Here is an 18,149-nt window from a genome sequence, read left to right as displayed (position 1 = left end):
CCGGTATAGCCCATCTTCGAACTTGACCTGCCTGCAGACAAAAGACAGATCTGTGCAACATTTTAGCTTCCTATCCTAATTCGTTTTGACTGTAGCATGATTACAACAGACAGACCGACAAACGGACGGACAGGCTTAAATCGTTTTAGAATTTTGCGCTGATCAAGAATATGTATGTATACTTTGTTGGGTCTAAAATTATTATTTCAATGAGTTACAAACGCAATGACGAACCTAATATACCCGCTATACTATGTATGGTGGAGGGTATAAAAACATGGAAAAATACGTTTCAAATGATGCCCCTTATATGGGGGCTATACAAAGACGTGCTCCCTTATAACAATGCCGATAAAATTATCAAACTAGCCAATTTTGGGAGGTATCGTGATATGGGTGCTATACGAATTCGTGGTCCTGCATAGGCAATTTTCTATTTTAGGCTGTAGTACCTATTCGAACTTAAAACATTTGACAACAACTCCGGTACAAATATTGCTAAAATAATCAATATACCGAATATTGAGAGGTACTTTGATATGGGTTCTATACGAACATGTGGACCGACATGACCCATTTACACCCTAGTGGCAAACTACATGTGTGTGCAACATTTTGGCCTCCTATATCAATTCGTTCGAAATGTAGCGTGATCTCTAAATCGCCTTAGAATTATATGTACTTCGTTGGGTTTGACATTTGTATTTCGAGGAGTTACAAACGGATTGAAAAAGTTAATATACCTTCTATAGTATGATCGAGGGTATAAAAAGTTATTATAATTTATAATTATAATAAAAAAAAACAATATAAAAGAATATTTTGACTTACGTTATGATTAAGCAAACTGTTGACGCTTTATGGGGAGTTTTCGAGGGAGTGGGACAATATTGCTATTTCCTTCACTTATGACACCGATAAAAATATCGGAATGTGCGAAATTAATGAAAATCGAACATTTATTTCCAGTTATATGTGAATTGTTGACAATTATTCAATTATATATCAATGTTTTTACCTTTGGTGTGGAAAGCTTCAGAAGTAACATTTGATCTGTGGTTGAGAGAAATATTTATATGTACCAAGTTCGAAAAGAATCGCTTATAAAATCATGTGTTAGTAGGAACATTGAAATGTGTGAAGCTTGGAAAGGATCGAATGCTGGTTATTATTGGTTTTTTGAAAATATTAACTTCAAGTAGGAGTGGAGCGTTATATTCCATCATAACATCAGATCTTGTGCTGACATTGGAGATATTGGAATTTGTGAATGTTGAAGAGAAGCGGATGCTTATTTCGCATTTTATGACAATTATAATTATTCAAAATTACCCTCGTTTTGGATGTCCATTCTAATCGTTTTTTATACCTGATATTGTGTTCCTTATTTCTTAGTTTATAATGGCTAAAATAACTTTTTTGGGAGAGGATCTTGATATTGGGCTGATCTAAAACAAATATAAGTTTTAGAATTCGCGAAGTTTGAATGAATGGTCATTTCTAGTTCTATAAGGTAAATTATTTTCGGTTAACATTTTGACCTCTTCTGGGGGAAGTAACAGAAGATGAGAACCCATATTGCCTATCTTCAAATTCCATCTAAGTTTCGATATTAATATTACTATATGCCCAGTTTAGATTAAATCAGATACTCCCTTCGAGAATAATGGCTTGTACATGCCAACCAACCAAACTGACAGACAAACGGATACCGATAGATCGAATCCAAATGCCCTGATACAAATTTGGTCTAAGGAACCTAGAGTTTAAAGCGATTATTTAGATTTGGCACATATATATAGCTACATAAATATCTACAGATATCAACGTCGAAATTTATTGGAATATTTCTTAGAAAAAGCAGAAATTCTTTGCTCATAAAACTTATTTTTTTAAACCAGTAACTCTTTGGATAAATGAGCGATCTACTGATAATCTTACATCAATAAATAGCTCATTTACCCAAGAATTTGCCAAACTAAACCAGTAAGGAAAGATCCAAAGTGGGGCGGGACCAACTTTATTATACCCCACACCAATTTGTAGATTTAAAGAGCTTCCAACCAACAACGAAAAACGTTGTTAAGGAGAATTTATGATCGTATTATGACCTTGAATAAGATATACAGGGTGAGATAAAAAAACTGCAACAAAGTCAAAGTCAGTCCATAATTATTACTTTTTTTTTAATTTTATTGAATGAAAGCAAAAAATCTCGGAAATAGCATCAAATTTTAGGATAAGTTTAGATTTGTTCGAATCGGTCACCTTCGGCACGAATTTTTGTTCTTCAAACGGCCAATGTTGCTCTGCGGTATTTTGGTCCATTCCCGGCGAAGCGCTTGCTTGAGGTGATCGACACTTTAGTATTTTTTGGTGCCAGCCTTGTCTGGAGTACACAATAGTCCAAAAAGATTGATATCCCGAAATTTTGGTGGCCATTATGCATCAGAAATGAAGCGAGGAACCTCATTTTGTAACCATTCTTATGTGACGCATGCGGAGCGCGATGGAGCTGAGTCTAGTTGGAATGACCGAGGTCTGCGGCCAAAATGTTTGCGTGCCCAAGGCTTTAATACACCCTCCAGAATTTTTTCTCGATAACATTCGGCACTTATTCTGATTCCACGGCCGATTAATACGAGCGGAGAGCGTCCATCGGCTGTTATGGCGGCCCACACAATCACCATTGCCGGCGCTTGATTTTACGAGCCACAAAAGATTTATTCACATTTAAATCCTGGAGAGCTCTAACGACAGCCACTTGTGGTTTTCCAGCCAAATACAAAGAAATCACACTATCACGCTTGAATTACATCACGAATAACTTTTTTTCTGGAAAATTCTCACCAAATGCTTTTGTAGGCTTGTAAACAATATAATGAGCTGTCACTGGAATTGTTTTAACAGCTGTCGGACAAGTGGCTTAGAAATGGCAGCAGTCTAAAGTTAGTTTCAGTTTTTTCATCTCACCCTGTATTTTAAGGGCGAAAGGAACTATTATATGGTAGCATATCCTTCTCTTAATAGATTTCCACTAAATTTGACGGACTAAACCGATATTCATGAAAATCCTTCTTATTTGAGCTGATATTACACTTTTCAGGCACAATTAAAGTGAAATGTAATGAAGATGTATGTAGGAGCTATATCCAAATCTATCTATAAAAATTAATAGAGACATTTCTATGCTGTATCTGATAGATGGGACTAAAAATCGTTGTAGTGGGTGCGAGGCACTTAAATATAAAATCGGATGAAACATATATATGGGACATATAGCTATATTTTAACCGATTTTTACAAAATATGATAAGCTTTCATCCAAACTGAATTCGTTTTTCCGTACCAAAATCCATTTAATTAGGATTAACCATTGGTCAGAAATAAACTTGAAATCGAGTAAAGATATATGTGGGAGCTATATCCAAATCGGATCGATCTGTTTTTCCGAGCTGTATTTAATATATTTCCCCGAATATCGTCGTTACGCAGTGCATAAATGCGGCTGTGGAGGACAAAAATTACAAATCGGATAAACAATATATATTGGAGCTATAGCTATATCTGAACCGATTTCCAAATTTGACATACTCGCTTCAAGACTCAATTTGGTCGTACGTGCCAAATTCCATCCGATTATTACACTTACTATTATTACACATTGCCTGCACAATGAAAGGCAAATCGCACGAAGATATACATGGGAGCTCTATCTAAATTTCGACCGCTTATCTCCAATTTCAATAGAGTTCAATCTGTACTTTGTTTACAAAAATTCATGGATCGACTCAGAATGTGTTTCTATTCAAATCATCAAAATAAACTATGGGTTTACCTTGCTTACTTCTACATGCTACAAACAAATGCACAAAGACAAAATACCACAATTCAATACACCTTATTTTGAATAACATATGTTGTAAGTTTTGAAAATTTTAAAAGAATTCCCATAACATTTGTAACGGCTAAACTTAACATTTTGAAGAGCTTTCTTAAATTTAGCTTGAATTAGCTCACTACAAAAATAGATAGTTTACGTCGGTCACTCTCCTATCCACCCTTTGCGACAGAAGTACCAACTCCCCCAAAAAGGGTCAAAATTTCATTCAGACTTGGCACACCTCAATATTCCTGTTATAAAGATGGTAGAGATCGGATCATTGCTTCTGGTACCTCCCCAACATAGGGTTCAAAACGCCCAAATAAAATGAAATAAGCATCCAAATCTCTTCAAGTCTCACACACGCAACACAAGATCTCTTGTTAATATGATATACATCTGAAAACCTATTCTGGTACCTCCCTTAACAAAGGGTCACAATTTTCAATATTTTTATCTGTCATAAATTGCATCACACTTTGATGTATCTAACTCTCAACCAGGAATCTTAATGAATATTTAATTTACGTTTTTGTCATAAAATTGGATATAATTATTCGATTTCCTAGTAATTTCGCCCATACAAATATTTTTATATGTATTAGATGAAGTATGAAAATCGAATTCTCCTGTCGACTATAACTGGTACCTCACACACATTTTAATATTTTCTAAAAACTATAACATATCTCATATAAAGTGTCGGCTAAACCGACTGATACTATTTAAACTGTTTTTAATTCCAAAATATTAATTAATAGGTATTTACCCTAAAATTGGTTCTCTTTTAATGTTTCAAAGTTTTAGTCTAATTCCGAAAGCTTTGATATGTCTCGTTAGATATAATATTGCTTGTGGCAAAGCAAATAGAGTTCCAATTTGCAAAAATAAAAAATAAATAAACAGCGAAGAAAGGGCGATAGTCGGGAGGGTCCGACTTAATGAAACCTAAACAACTAAGTTTATTTAGTAGAGCTACCAGTTACACATAAAAAATTTTAACGGGTAAGAAAAAAAAACTACGACAAAGTCAAACGCCTTATTTTTAACATTTTTTTTAAATGTTGTTGCAAAATCGTCAGGCAAAATCCCATTATTGTTGTTTTTATAAAAACAACGTTTGTATATGAGTGGAGAACGATGGTAATGTTTACCAGGGGGTAAGGCAGGGAATACCTAGGTTTCGGAAAGAGCCACCAATCCTCATCAGTTCCCTTGTTTCTTGTCTGGGATATTCTCCCCAGAAGTTATTTAAAAAATAACTTCTATGACAAAAAACATTTTTTACCCAAGTGACGAGATCGTAAGCTCAATAGAAGAGGAACAAAAGAATTACATAAAACTAAAATTCTTTTGGAAAATCTTCTAAATCTTACAACCGCACTTATAAACATTTACATCTTTCTCCACTTGTTATGCTTTCGTTCAACCTGAACGAAGTAACATAACCATGTAAGTTTGTTTTGTCTGTTACAACAAAAACCCCTTCGTCGACCGTGCCTGTGTCTATTAATAGAACAGTGTTTGGCTTGCTTGTTTGGGATATCATAGTATTTTGTTGTTGCAAAATCGTCAGGCAAAATCCCATTATTGTTGTTTTTATAAAAACAACAATAATGGGATTTTGTAAGATTTAGAAGAATTTCCAAAAGAATTTTAGTTTTATGTAATTCTTTTGTTCCTCTTCTATTGAGCTTACGATCTCGTCACTTGGGTAAAAAATGTTTTTTGTCATAGAAGTTATTTTTTAAATAACTTCTGGGGAAAATATCCCAGACAAGAAACAAGGGAACTGATGAGGATTGGTGGCTCTTTCCGAAACCTAGGTATTCCCTGCCTTACCCCCTGGTAAACATTACCATCGTTCTCCACTCATAAACAAACGTTGTTTTTATAAAAACAACAATAATGGGATTTTGCCTGACGATTTTGCAACAACAAAATACTATGATATCCCAAACAAGCAAGCCAAACACTGTTCTATTTTTTTTAAATTTTATTGAATGAAAGCAAAAAATGTCGGAAATAGCATCAAATTTTAGAATAACTTTCGATTTGTTCGAATTGGTCATCTTTGGCACGAATTATGGCCTTCAAACGGCCAATGAAACCGTCACACGCTGCCCGAATGTTGATCTGCGGCATGAGATGATCGACTCTTATTTTTTAGTACCAGCCTTGTTTTCCTCAATAGTCCAACGAATTGGTGGCCATAGTGCGGAAATTTTGGTGGCCATTGTGCATTGGAAATGAAGCGAGGAACCTCATTTTGTAACCATTCTCGGGTGACGCGTGCTGAGTGCGATCGTGCTGAGTCCTGTTGGAATGTCCAATGTTTGCGGCCAAAATGTTTGCGTTCCCAAGGCTTTAATACATCTTCCAGAATATTTTCGCGATAATATTCGTCGTTTATTCTGATGCCACGGTCGATTAATACGAGCGGAGAGCGAGCATCGGCTGATATGGCGGCCCACACCATGGCCGGCGCTTGAGTTCCGGTGGCCACATTTTCAGCTGACCGCTTTGGAAAGTAATCATGGTAATTTTGTTTGTCTACAAACTGCTGGACAATGAATGTTTTCTCATCGGAGAAAACAAAATTCGGCAGTTCACCACTTTCGGCCGATCGAAGCGAGGCAACTCTTTAGCTCTTTTGAGTCTATTTTCTTTTGCGGTTGCGATGTAAGTTCTAGCACTTTTTTGAAATTTCGATGGTTTTATTCGAGCTCATTTTTCAATATTTGGCAAATGAAATATTGCGATATGCTCACGAGCCAATTTTTGAGCCACTGCAACGCGGGTTTCGATCAAGTCACTTCTTCACTTTTCGAACCATTTCAGCTGATGTTGCTGTTTTCTTCCGTCCACTTCCTTGAAGTCGGGATGCGCTACGAGTGATGGTACGAGACACAAAAGATTTATTCACATATAAATGCTGGACTGCTCTAACTATAGTCTATTGTGGTTTTCCAGCCACTCTTGAATTCCATCACGAACAACTTTTTTGTGGAAAGTTCTCACCAAAATGCTTTTGTACGTTTGTAAACAATATAATGAGCTGTCACTGGAATAATTTTAGCAGCTATCGGACGAGTGGATTAAAAATGACAGCAGTCTGAAGTTGGTTGGAGTTTATTAATCTCACCCTGTATGGGGAATATATTTGACGTAAATTTGACGAAGGTATATTTATGCTAAATGTGACCTCTTATACAAAATAGTATTGTCACAAAGTCATATTATGACTTCGGAAAAACATAAAATAAAATCGGATGAAGCATATGTATCGGAGGTATAGCCATGTCTGAACCGATTTCCATCGAGTGTGCCGAAATCTTTCCCATTGAGGCAAATATTGCAAGTTGGTGAACAATGAAAGTGAAATCAGAGGAACTATATCAAAATCTGTACTAATCTCGAGCAAATTTAGCAAAAATATTTGTACGATGTATCTGATATCTTGTACCGGAAATTATTTTTATGGAGTGTATCGTAAGAGTTTGTTCGGCTTTTATATGAAATCGAGGCTATCGGCTATATTTTAGCCGATATTCACCAAGTTTGACACATTTACTTATTCCACAAATGGACATTTATTTTGAACCGAATGCACAGAGATATAAAAATATCGTATTTAGATTCCCTGACATAACCCTACACCACCGGAGTTAGAATCCATTACGAACTATAAATGCCAATTCTTAGACAAATCCGTGGAAAAATTTGACAGAAATCATCAAAATATCGAATATCGGGAGGTACCGTTTTATGGAGACTATACAAAAAACGTGGACCTATACATACAATGTTTCGCCACCAAAGCTAGAACCCATTATAATTAACAAATACTAATTATGCCCTCAGCCATATGGCTACAGAGGGTATATATCATTTGATACGGTCAAAACGTGCCTAGTGGAAATAACGCTTTTAGACCCTAGGTCTCTTTGGACCAAATCCGTTTCAGAACATTTGAAGTCGATCTAGCTATGTCCGTCCGTCCGTCTGTCTGTCTGGCTGGCTGGTGCGCACGATAACTTTCGAAGGGAGTATCCGATTTGGTCCAAACTTGGTACATCGTAATATATCTGTCAAACTTAGATCGAGCTCGAAGATGGGCAATATCGGTCCACTCCTTCCACTCCCAAAAGGTCGAAATTGTCAAAAAATTTATTTTTTGCACAGAAAGAGAAACGATTATCCAATTTTGCTCCAACTTTGCAAATCTTAATATTTGCGTTAGTGCTAGGACAAGTGTGAAAAATGGACAACGTCGGTCCACTCCATCAAGCTCCACCCCCACAAATGGTCAAAATTTTGAATAATTACAACTCTTATAAAATGTGATATAAGAGTCCGATTGTCTTCAAATTTCACACATGCCAATATTTATGTTAACCCAAGGTCTGATATTAAGATGAATATATCGGTCCATTCCTTCTGGTACCTCCCACACAAATGATCGAGATTTTCTAAAAAATATATATATTCTGTACAGAAAGATAATCGATTATCCGATTTTGTTCCAAATTTTGCAAATCCTGATTGATATTTATGTCAGTTCTAGGTTAGGTGAAAAAAATGGATAATATCGGTCCATCAAGTACCTCCCCCGCAAAAGGTCGACATTTTAAAAATCCATTAAGCTCTTAAAACACTAATTAACATCCAATTCCATTCAGGCTTGGCACATCTCAATATTTACATAAAAGCTAGATTTTTTATAAAGATGGTAGAGATCGGACCATTCGTTCTGGTACCTTCCACACAAAGGACCTAAATTTTGAATAATCAAAAGAATCCGAAATAAACATCCGGTTCACTTATATATACACGTCCCATTATTTCTACTAACTCTAGGTCTGGTGTGAAGATGGGTCAAAATTTTGAGTATCCATGAGACTCATAAAACGCAAAATTAACATCCGATTCTATTCAGACTTGGATGATGTAAGAGACCGAATGTCTTCAAATTTCACATATCCCAATAATTTAAGAACCCAAGGTCCGTTGCCAAGATGGAATACATCGGTCCACTCCTCCTGGTACCTCCCCCACAAAGGGTCAACATTTTGAGTATCCATGAAGCTCGTAAAACGCAAAATTAACATTCGATTATATTCAGACTAGGAGCTTCTCAGAATTTTCATCAACACAAGATCTGTCATAAGGATGGTAGAGATCGAACCATTTTTTCTGGTACCTCCCCACATAGGGTTCAAGATTTTTAAAAACAAAACGCTCAAGGAATTCGAAAAAAAATCCAACATACAGACATTAGATCTGTAGAAAATGATATACATCTGCCAACTTATAACTGTCATAACTTGCGCAACATGTCGGCGATTCTTTACAACTTGCTATGTCTAAATATTTCTCTTAACCGGTATTCTGATATGAATATGTAATTTGTCACAATTTATAATTTCGTATAAAATTGGATACGAATGTTCCATTTCCTTCAAATTTTGCACATACCAAAATCCTTTTTTTCTGCATTAAATGAAGTATGAAAATGGAATACTTCGGTCCGCTATATCTGTTACTTGACACATATTTCCATTTTCCGAAAATGTGCACATATCTCATATAAAGTACAAGAAGTAGTCGATATAGTCCAAATCTGTCACGTTCATAACTCAAGGCTGGGGGTATACATCTGTCGGCAAAACCGACTGATACTATTTTACTTGTTTTTTGACTAATCCGTGGTAAAATGTGGCAAAAATCATTAAAATACCGAATATCGGGAGGTACCGTTATCTGGGGACTATACAAAAAACGTGGACCTATACATACAGTGTTTCGCCACCGGAGCATTATGACCTACAATAGCCGATTTTTAGGCAAATCCGTGAAAAAATGTGCCGAAAATCATTATAATACCGAAACGTGGACCGATGTATCTCATTTTTAATACCAACCATCCTGGAAACAATACATATTGTCCTGCTAACTTTGGAGGTCTACGTCAAATAATGTGGGCTGTACAGACAGACAGGCGGACTTCGTTTATGGGGTCTACGACGAATGTTTAGAGATGAAAAACGGAATGACAACGTTAATATATTCTCCATTTTAAGGTGGAGGGTATAAATATGCGTGAGTACATGAATAGGTCGAGCAGCTCTAATGTGATTATATTTACCTCAAATGTGATTATATTCAGATCGCCAAACGTTCTTTCTTTGTGTCGTTTGGCCTTTCTCGTGTCGTTTGTCATACTGTCAACGAATGCACAATGGCATAATGCCCGGTACCTTGTACAAATTTTTAATTATTGTCAACATAGCATTTTTTCCACAATTCCTAATCGAATCTATGGTAATGTGAAATTCTTAATTCTCAGTAAATGTATTATTTCCTCGATATGAAATTACCTTCAGATTTTAATAACTTTTAAGGCTCACATTTAAATTTTCAATCGAATTGGCTTAGCCGTGGTTCTGACTTTCCGGTAATCCCAGAACTGGGAAATTTACAATAAAGCTACACCATTTTAAGGGAATTGCATTCCTCATTTTAGGTTCCCTTTGTGAACATTTTTCAATATCTATCGACTGATGGCTTTTCAACGAAATTATTTGAAATAATTTGTTAATTCCAATTTTCTTTGTAAACATTTAACTCTTTTTTTTATAAAATAAATTACACTTCATAATTCCTACTATTTTCATGATTGAAAGACATATGTGCTCCATCGCAGGGCTGCGGAATGGGGTAGTTTTGATAGAGTCGGAGTCAGATAAGGAAAATTAATATAACTCCGACTCCGGGTTAAAATATTTTTTTATTATACCCTCCACCATACATAGTATGGAGGGTATATTAAGTTCGTCATTCCGTCATTCATTTGTAACTCATCGAAATAATCATTTTAGACCCAACAAAGTATATATATTCTTGATCAGCGTAAAATTCTAAGACGACTTAGCTCTGTCCGTCCGTCTGTTGTAATCACGCTACAGTCTAAACGAATTAGGATAGGAAGCTATCATTTTGCACAGATCTCTATTTTGTCTACCGGCAGGTCAAGTTCGAAGATGGGCTATATCGATCCACGATATCGTATAGCCCCCATATAACGGTACCCTCCGATATTCGGTATTTTGAAGATGTTACCCACATTTTTCAACGGAATTATCTAAAAATCCACACAAGGAGTTTCTTGTGGGTACTGTATACCTCGGCAGGGAATTATCTATATAGGTCCACGATATCGTATAGCCCCCATATAACGGTACCCCCGCGGTATTCGGTATTTTGACGATTTTAGCCACATTTTTCAATGGAAGTGTCTGTAATTCCACAAAAGGAGTTCCTTATGGGTACTTTATACCTCAGAAGAGAATTCTATATCTGTCCACGATATCGTATATCCCCCATATAACGGTACCCCCGATATTCGGTATTTTGATAACTTTACCTACATTTCACTTTATACCTCGGCAGAGAATTATCTATATATGTCCATGATATCGTATATCCCCCTATAACGGTACCCTCGATATTCGGTACTTTAATGATTTTAGCCACATTTTTCAACGGAAATTGTACACAAGGGGTTTTTTGTGAGCACTTTACCCCCGACAGAGAATTCTTTATATAGGTTAATGATTTCGTATAGCACCCATATAAAGGTACCCCGATATTTTTAAATCGTATTGTCTGAAAATCCACACAAGGAGTTCTTTGTGAGCACTTTACCCACCTTTCTGGGGGTCTATATAGGTCCGTAATATTGTATATCCCCCATATAACGATACCCCCGATATTCACTAGTTTGATGATTTTAGCCACTTTTTCCAATGGAATTATCTGAAAATCCACACAATGAGTTCCTTGTGAGTACTTTACACCCAGACATAGATTTGTCTTAATAGGTCCACAATATCATATATACCCCCATATATCGGCACCTTCCTATATTAGATATTGTATAGATTTAAAATAAAATTTAATTGATTTTATTTTTTTGAAATTTTTCTAATTCGTTCCAAATAGTGGAGGGTATTCAAAGTTCGGCCCGGCCGAACTTACTGCTTTTGTACTTGTTTTTACCTTCCAGCCTTCTGTTCTTAAATACTTCGGTGATGTGTTTTGCAGATTGGAGAGATTTCAATTTCCCTATACACTTATAAAATTACATGGGGCCCTCTGTATATGTAGGACCTTCCATAGCTATTCAGTTGATAGCAAATCTTAGTCATAACGTTTGTAAAATAATTGTTTTGAGCTACATTTTTTTGACATTTTTAGTAGAGAATGATAACTGGGTTAACACATTTCGTCCAAATGATCAAGTTAATATGCATGTTTGTAACTCAATAGAATGAATAAGAAGTCTGAGTCGAAACCCTGTCCAGTCCCATATAAGCGCGGTTTCTGTGTACCAAATTATTTTCTGAAACTAAATTCTACTGAGACTTAACAGCCACAGCCACATAAGAAATGGATTCATAGGTTAACGAAATTGATTCTTTTTCAAAGCAGTTGAAGGAATGCTTTTATAAAATGTAATATTTTTAAATAGATTCTGTTTAAGTCTCTACCAGAAAAACATTGCAAATTAAAAGCTTTGGAGGTGAATTCCCAAAAATCCATTTTTACTTTGGTTATTATGTTCACATTTTTTAGCTCAGCTGTTTTTTCCAATCTTTAATGGTTTTATAGATTTTCTTTTAATCTATTCTATATTTGAGTACTTATATTAATATGCTCTTTGAAAACGCATTACTCACCTCTTCTCTTTTGCTACATTTCAGATACGGACGCTACAACACTATCGTAGAAAAAATGCGCTTTCATCCTACGAACAAACGGTAATAAAGTAAATTTGAACGATAAAATCGTAAATCGTTAACGATATTTATGTTACAATATCATAACAACGTTGTTCTAGCTAAAATCAACTCAAAGACTTGTCCGAAAATTTCGGAGAGCCGAATTCGTTGTGGGCGTTACAAAGTGCTGCATCGTAGAACCTTTACAACCAAACAAAATGATGATGGGGCCATGAGCCCATCATTACCGACATTGAGTTGGAGTCGCAAGCGCGTCTCAAGCGGGCCTGCACCATGCTAGCACCGCCGAACCCGAGGTCAATATGCGGCCAGGACCCGGGCTGGTCGTGATGGCGCTTGCGTTTATTTCGGGGGCTCGGCGTGGCAGCACCAGCAGCATCAGTTCAAAGACTACTCTAACAACGTCGTCACTACCACCAACACTACCACTACCAAGGTCAAGAACAACAGACACAACACCTCCACCACAACCACTACCAGCAACACTTCCACCGGCTACACATCTACCACCAACATCAGCGGCAGCGTCGTCGTCCTCATTCATTATCGCAGCAGCAACACCACCACCACCGCCAACAACAACTACATCCAACACCATCTCTCCAACATCAGCGTCATTCAGCATTTATGAGCACAACGGATTTCTACACTCTCCATCACCAGAGGAAGAGGCCATAGGGCAGGATCACAACCACCCCGACCACCATCATTACAAGGATTTAGGGCCACTCAACTTTTTTAGTGCATTTTATAGCAACGATTTTCTACAGCGACCAGCATCCCATTTCTACTCTCCTAACTCCGCCTACAATCCTGCAAACACATTTGCCTATACGTTCCCGCTGCCCTCGCACTTGTCGCACCATTACGACGATCCGCTACAACGTTCGTCCGTTCGTTCGTCTAAAGTTCTGCCAACGGTAAGGCAGTCGCGTTCGCGTGTGATATCGTCGAAATTCAGACGGAGAAGAAAGAGAAGGGCCCGCAGTGCAAACGTTGACTATAAGGGCAGTAGGTCGGCGTCGTCGGCGGCGACAACAGGGGACATCGTAAACGAATCATCATCCGACGACAACACCTCGCAATCGATAGCAGTGGAGAGCAGCAAGGGACGTAGTCGCAGTCACGGCCGAGACAGTGTTGTTGTACCAAGCGACCAAGCCACAGTTCGTGGTCTACCCGTACACTTTCCCTCACTCAGCGCCGATTCATCAAGGTCGTTTGACGAAGACGATATATATGCCTTAGTAGCCGAGGACGATCTTCTGTCGGAAGAGTCCTTCGATCGTTTGATAAAACTCACGGACGACAAAATTGGTGATACTAACGAAGAAGATTACAGCAGTGGTACGGAGACTGTAGTGTCATCGTCGTCTTCCTCCTCCTCTTCGTCGTCATCATCATCATCCTCCTCATCTTATTCACCATCTGCATCCGTGTCAGTATCTTCCTCTTCTTCCGCGTCATCATCAGCCGCAGCAGCATCACCATCATCATCATCGACAAGTGGTAGTGGAAGTGGCGCCTCAGAATTACAGGACACCAATCAGCAAAATGCCCTTGAGGATTTTGAACGATTGCAGCAAAATGAAGTTCCCATTTCACAAAAATCCGAAAACGATCCCAATGCCCAAGGATCGTCGAAATCTATCAACACAGATCAGCGGCCAGAGCAAGAGCCAGATTCAATATCAGAAGCATCAGAGCAGGAACCTGATAGCGAACTCCAGCAGCAAGAAAATCATGCTCGTGAATCGAACGAACCAAATGATGATCAAATCGAAACGCTGTACAATGCTCACTTAGTGGGTAACAACAACGATAAAATTGTAGCTGTCACCGAAGACGACGACGAAGACGGCGAGAGCGTCGCCGACGACGACAACAACGGCGTCCAACATTTAACACCTGCCCAGCAGGAAACCAAAGCGACGACAGATTTAGAAGACGACACCGAGGAACATCGATCGATATTGGAAAGTGATTTTCCGTTAACACGCCTTAATCCCTGGATATCAGCTTGTGATCTGGCACAACCTGGCCCATTAGCGGCACCAGACTTACAGGTAAGATATAAAGACTTTTCTTATCTAGTTAACGTTTTATCCAGAATTTATGGACAAAATCGGACATTTTGGTTCTAAATTCCCCTCATTTCCTTCTTACCCTGAGTGAGTCTTATGCCAAATTTCATAATTTTAGCATTTCTATTTTTATTTTTGTACTAATGAATATCATTTTGGTACAAAAAAAAAATTCGAATTTTAAAGGAAAATTTTACAAAACATCATAATATCGCCAGGCAATGCTACAAGCCTAGTTTCCGAGTTCAATCGCAAGCCCATTTTTGTCCAAATTGTCAAAAAAAGAAATACTGTTAAATTCAATTACTATTTAAAGACCATTATTTTAGTAACAGCTTTGAAGCTTTTTGAATTTTGTTATTTTATTATGCACAGTCGTTTCAAATCATTTTCGACTCCTTCAAAGCAGGGGTGACTCCTGAATTTCGGGATTGCAGTTCTATTTCTCACATTTAGTACAGTAGATTTTGGTCCATCTTAACCCTTAACTGTTTTGTGAACATCGTCAAAAATAATAGGCTACTGTTCTGACTGGATTTTGTTTTTGGCAAGGAACAGAACAGAGGGGGCAATCTTTTTACTAATGATGCTTGAAGTAACCTTCCGAAATATTCCTCAAAATTTTGGGTTACTTTTGCATGTGGCTTTTATTTTTAGATCCAACCCTAATTTAATCTAATCCGATTTAAAAATGTCCGATGTAATCACCTTTCCGCCGTCAAGTGACTACATCCATATGTCTCAGAGTATAAAATCCCCGACTTCTGACATTTTTATACCCTACACCACAAGGTGGTCAGGGTATTATGTCTTTGTGCATTTGTTTGTAACAGGCAAAAGGAAACGAGATAGACCCATAGTTCCTTTTGATGATCTGCATAGAATCACATTCTGAGTCGATTTATGCATGTCCGTCCGTCCGTCCGTCCGTCTGTCCATGTATTTTTGTAAACAAAGTACAGTTTGCATTTATTGTCCTATCCAAGTGAAATTTTGCAAACTTAGATATAGCTCCCATATATATCTTCGTCCGATTTGCATTTTATTGTGCACCAAACGTGTAATATCAGCCCGAATAGTATGGAATTTTGCACAAACAACCAAATTAGACCTGAAAATAAGTGTGCCAAATTTGATCGAAATCGGTTCAGATATAGCTATAGCTCCCCTATATATAATGTTCATCCGATTTGTTATTTTTGTCCTCCGCAGCCGTAATATGCACTCTGTAACAACAATATTTAGGGAAATATATCAAATATAACTCAGAAACATCTCTGCCAAATTTTATTGAGATTGGTTCCGATTTGGATATAGCTCCCATATTTAACTTCGTCCGATTTGCTTTTTATTGTGCACCAAACGTGTAATATTTGTCCAAATTGAATTACATTTGGCACTTACGACCGAATTGAGCCTAGAAGCTAAGCTAAATTTTGTGAAGATCGGTTCAGATATAGATATAGCTCCCATATAGCTCCCATATATATAATTGTTACCACAGCCGTAATATGCACTTCGTAACAACGATATTCAGGGAAATATATCAAATACAGCTCAGAAATATCTTTGCCAAATTTTATCGAGATCGCTTCCGATTTGGATATAGCTCCCATATATATATTTTTATCCGATTTCAAATTAATTGTGCACCAAATGGGCAATACAAGTCCGAATTTAAAAGATACAAATGCTTCGGCATATTTAGTCCTTTGAACTTTAAATTATAATTATAATCATAGCGTGTATGATTGAATTGTCCTATACAAACTTTTAACTGTTATGCGCAGCTCTACTAAATTAGCAAAGTGGTGTAGGGTATCATAAAGTCGGCCCCGCCCGACTTTAAGACTTTCTTTATTGGTTCATTAAGCCAATGAAGTATAACATTGCGTATTTGCTTTTAAATTTTGGATTTCGGTTTTGGTACAAATCTTTCCTAGTAGTCTCATTTCAAATAAGAAAATGCAGCTTCGCATTTTCTTTAATTTTCCTCGTCACATTTAACCGCTTAAAAACTAGAAACGAATGTCTGGGCCTACTTTATAATACCCTACTTTATAATACCCTACACCCTAAAGCTTTATAAAACAAATCAAATATAGACAGATGGAAAAAAACAATAAGTTCGGCCGGGCGAATCTTTGGATAAATTACTCACAAGGAACTCCTTGTGTGAATTTTCAGATCATTCCATTGGAAAATGTGGCAAAAATCATCAAAATACCGAATATCGCGGGGTATCGTTATATGGGGGCTATACGATATCGTGGACCTATGTAGATAATTCTCTTCCAAGAGAAAAAGTACCCACAAGGAACTCCTTGTATGGATTTTCAGACATTTCTGTTGAAAAGTGTGACTAAAATCATGCACGTCCCGGTCTTCGTATAAGCCCCAAATATGAGTACCTCGCAATATTCGGTATTTTGACGACTTTAGACACAATACTCACCGAAGTTGTTTGAGATGTCATATTTGAAGTTCGTAATGGATGCTACAGTCTGTGACAGAAAATTGTCTATGCTGATCCTGGTCTTCGTATAGCTCCGATATAACGGCACCTCCCTATACACGGTATTTTGATGATTTTAATTATTCACGGTTTATATCAAATTTCAAATTTCGAATTTGAATATGGTAGTGGCTTATGACAAACAAAGCCTATGTAGGTTCATGTCTTAGGGACCCCAATGTAACGGCCATATTCGGTACTTTTACTTTGTTAAAATCTTAACAGAATTTTAAACGGATTTTATTTTTTTTTTTTAATTTCCAAGTTTGTTACAATTGGTGGAGGGTATTCAAAGTTCGGCCCGGCCGAACTTACTGCTTTTTAACTTGTTTTTATACCCTACAACACTATGCGTTGGGGGTATTATAAGTTTGATTGGGCCAAAAATTATGTAACACCACGAAATATTGGTTTCCCAAATAGGAAAGTATATGTGGATCTTCCTATCTCGCAGAGCTGAGTGGATCTAGCTATGCATGTCCGTCCGTCCGTCCGTCTGTCATGTTAATTTGTAATCACTCTTCAGGTCGCAATTACGGCCCGAACTTCACGAAATTTAGAATGGAGGTAGGGCTAGGATCAGAATAGAACCCTATTTCTTTTGGAGATGATCGCATAATATTTAGGGGTTGAAATAGACCAAAAATTGAAAAAATCCCTGATTTTTCAGTTGCTCTAGAGGTCGCAATTATAGACCAATCAAAGCGGAAGTTAACATGGGGCTAGAGCTTAGGGCTAGGCAGAAGCCTTCCAATTTTCATGGTCATCGGGTAATATTTAGTGAGTGAAATAGGCCACAATATTTGTGTTAAATAAAAGTCAAATTTTCCATTAAACCGCGAACACTGTAAATCCCGGCGAAA

General features: G+C 37.3%; 1 protein-coding gene across 1 annotated transcript in view; it reads left to right on the top strand.

Moving 5' to 3' along the window:
• The window catches only part of LOC101896244 (serine-rich adhesin for platelets), a 216,933-nt gene that overhangs the window by 4,368 nt on the left and 194,416 nt on the right, over positions 1-18,149 (top strand). Inside the window, exon 2 of the mRNA XM_059120189.1 lies at positions 12,649-14,753. Within this exon, the coding sequence (XP_058976172.1) occupies positions 12,990-14,753 (1,764 nt within the window). The 5' untranslated portion in view covers positions 12,649-12,989. The remainder of the gene's footprint in view (positions 1-12,648; positions 14,754-18,149) is intronic.

Source organism: Musca domestica, unplaced genomic scaffold, assembly GCF_030504385.1.
Source record: "Musca domestica strain aabys unplaced genomic scaffold, Musca_domestica.polishedcontigs.V.1.1 16, whole genome shotgun sequence".
Lineage (NCBI taxonomy): Eukaryota > Metazoa > Arthropoda > Insecta > Diptera > Muscidae > Musca > Musca domestica.
Note: the sequence above shows the minus strand (reverse complement) of the source record. Positions and strands in the feature narration are given on the sequence as shown.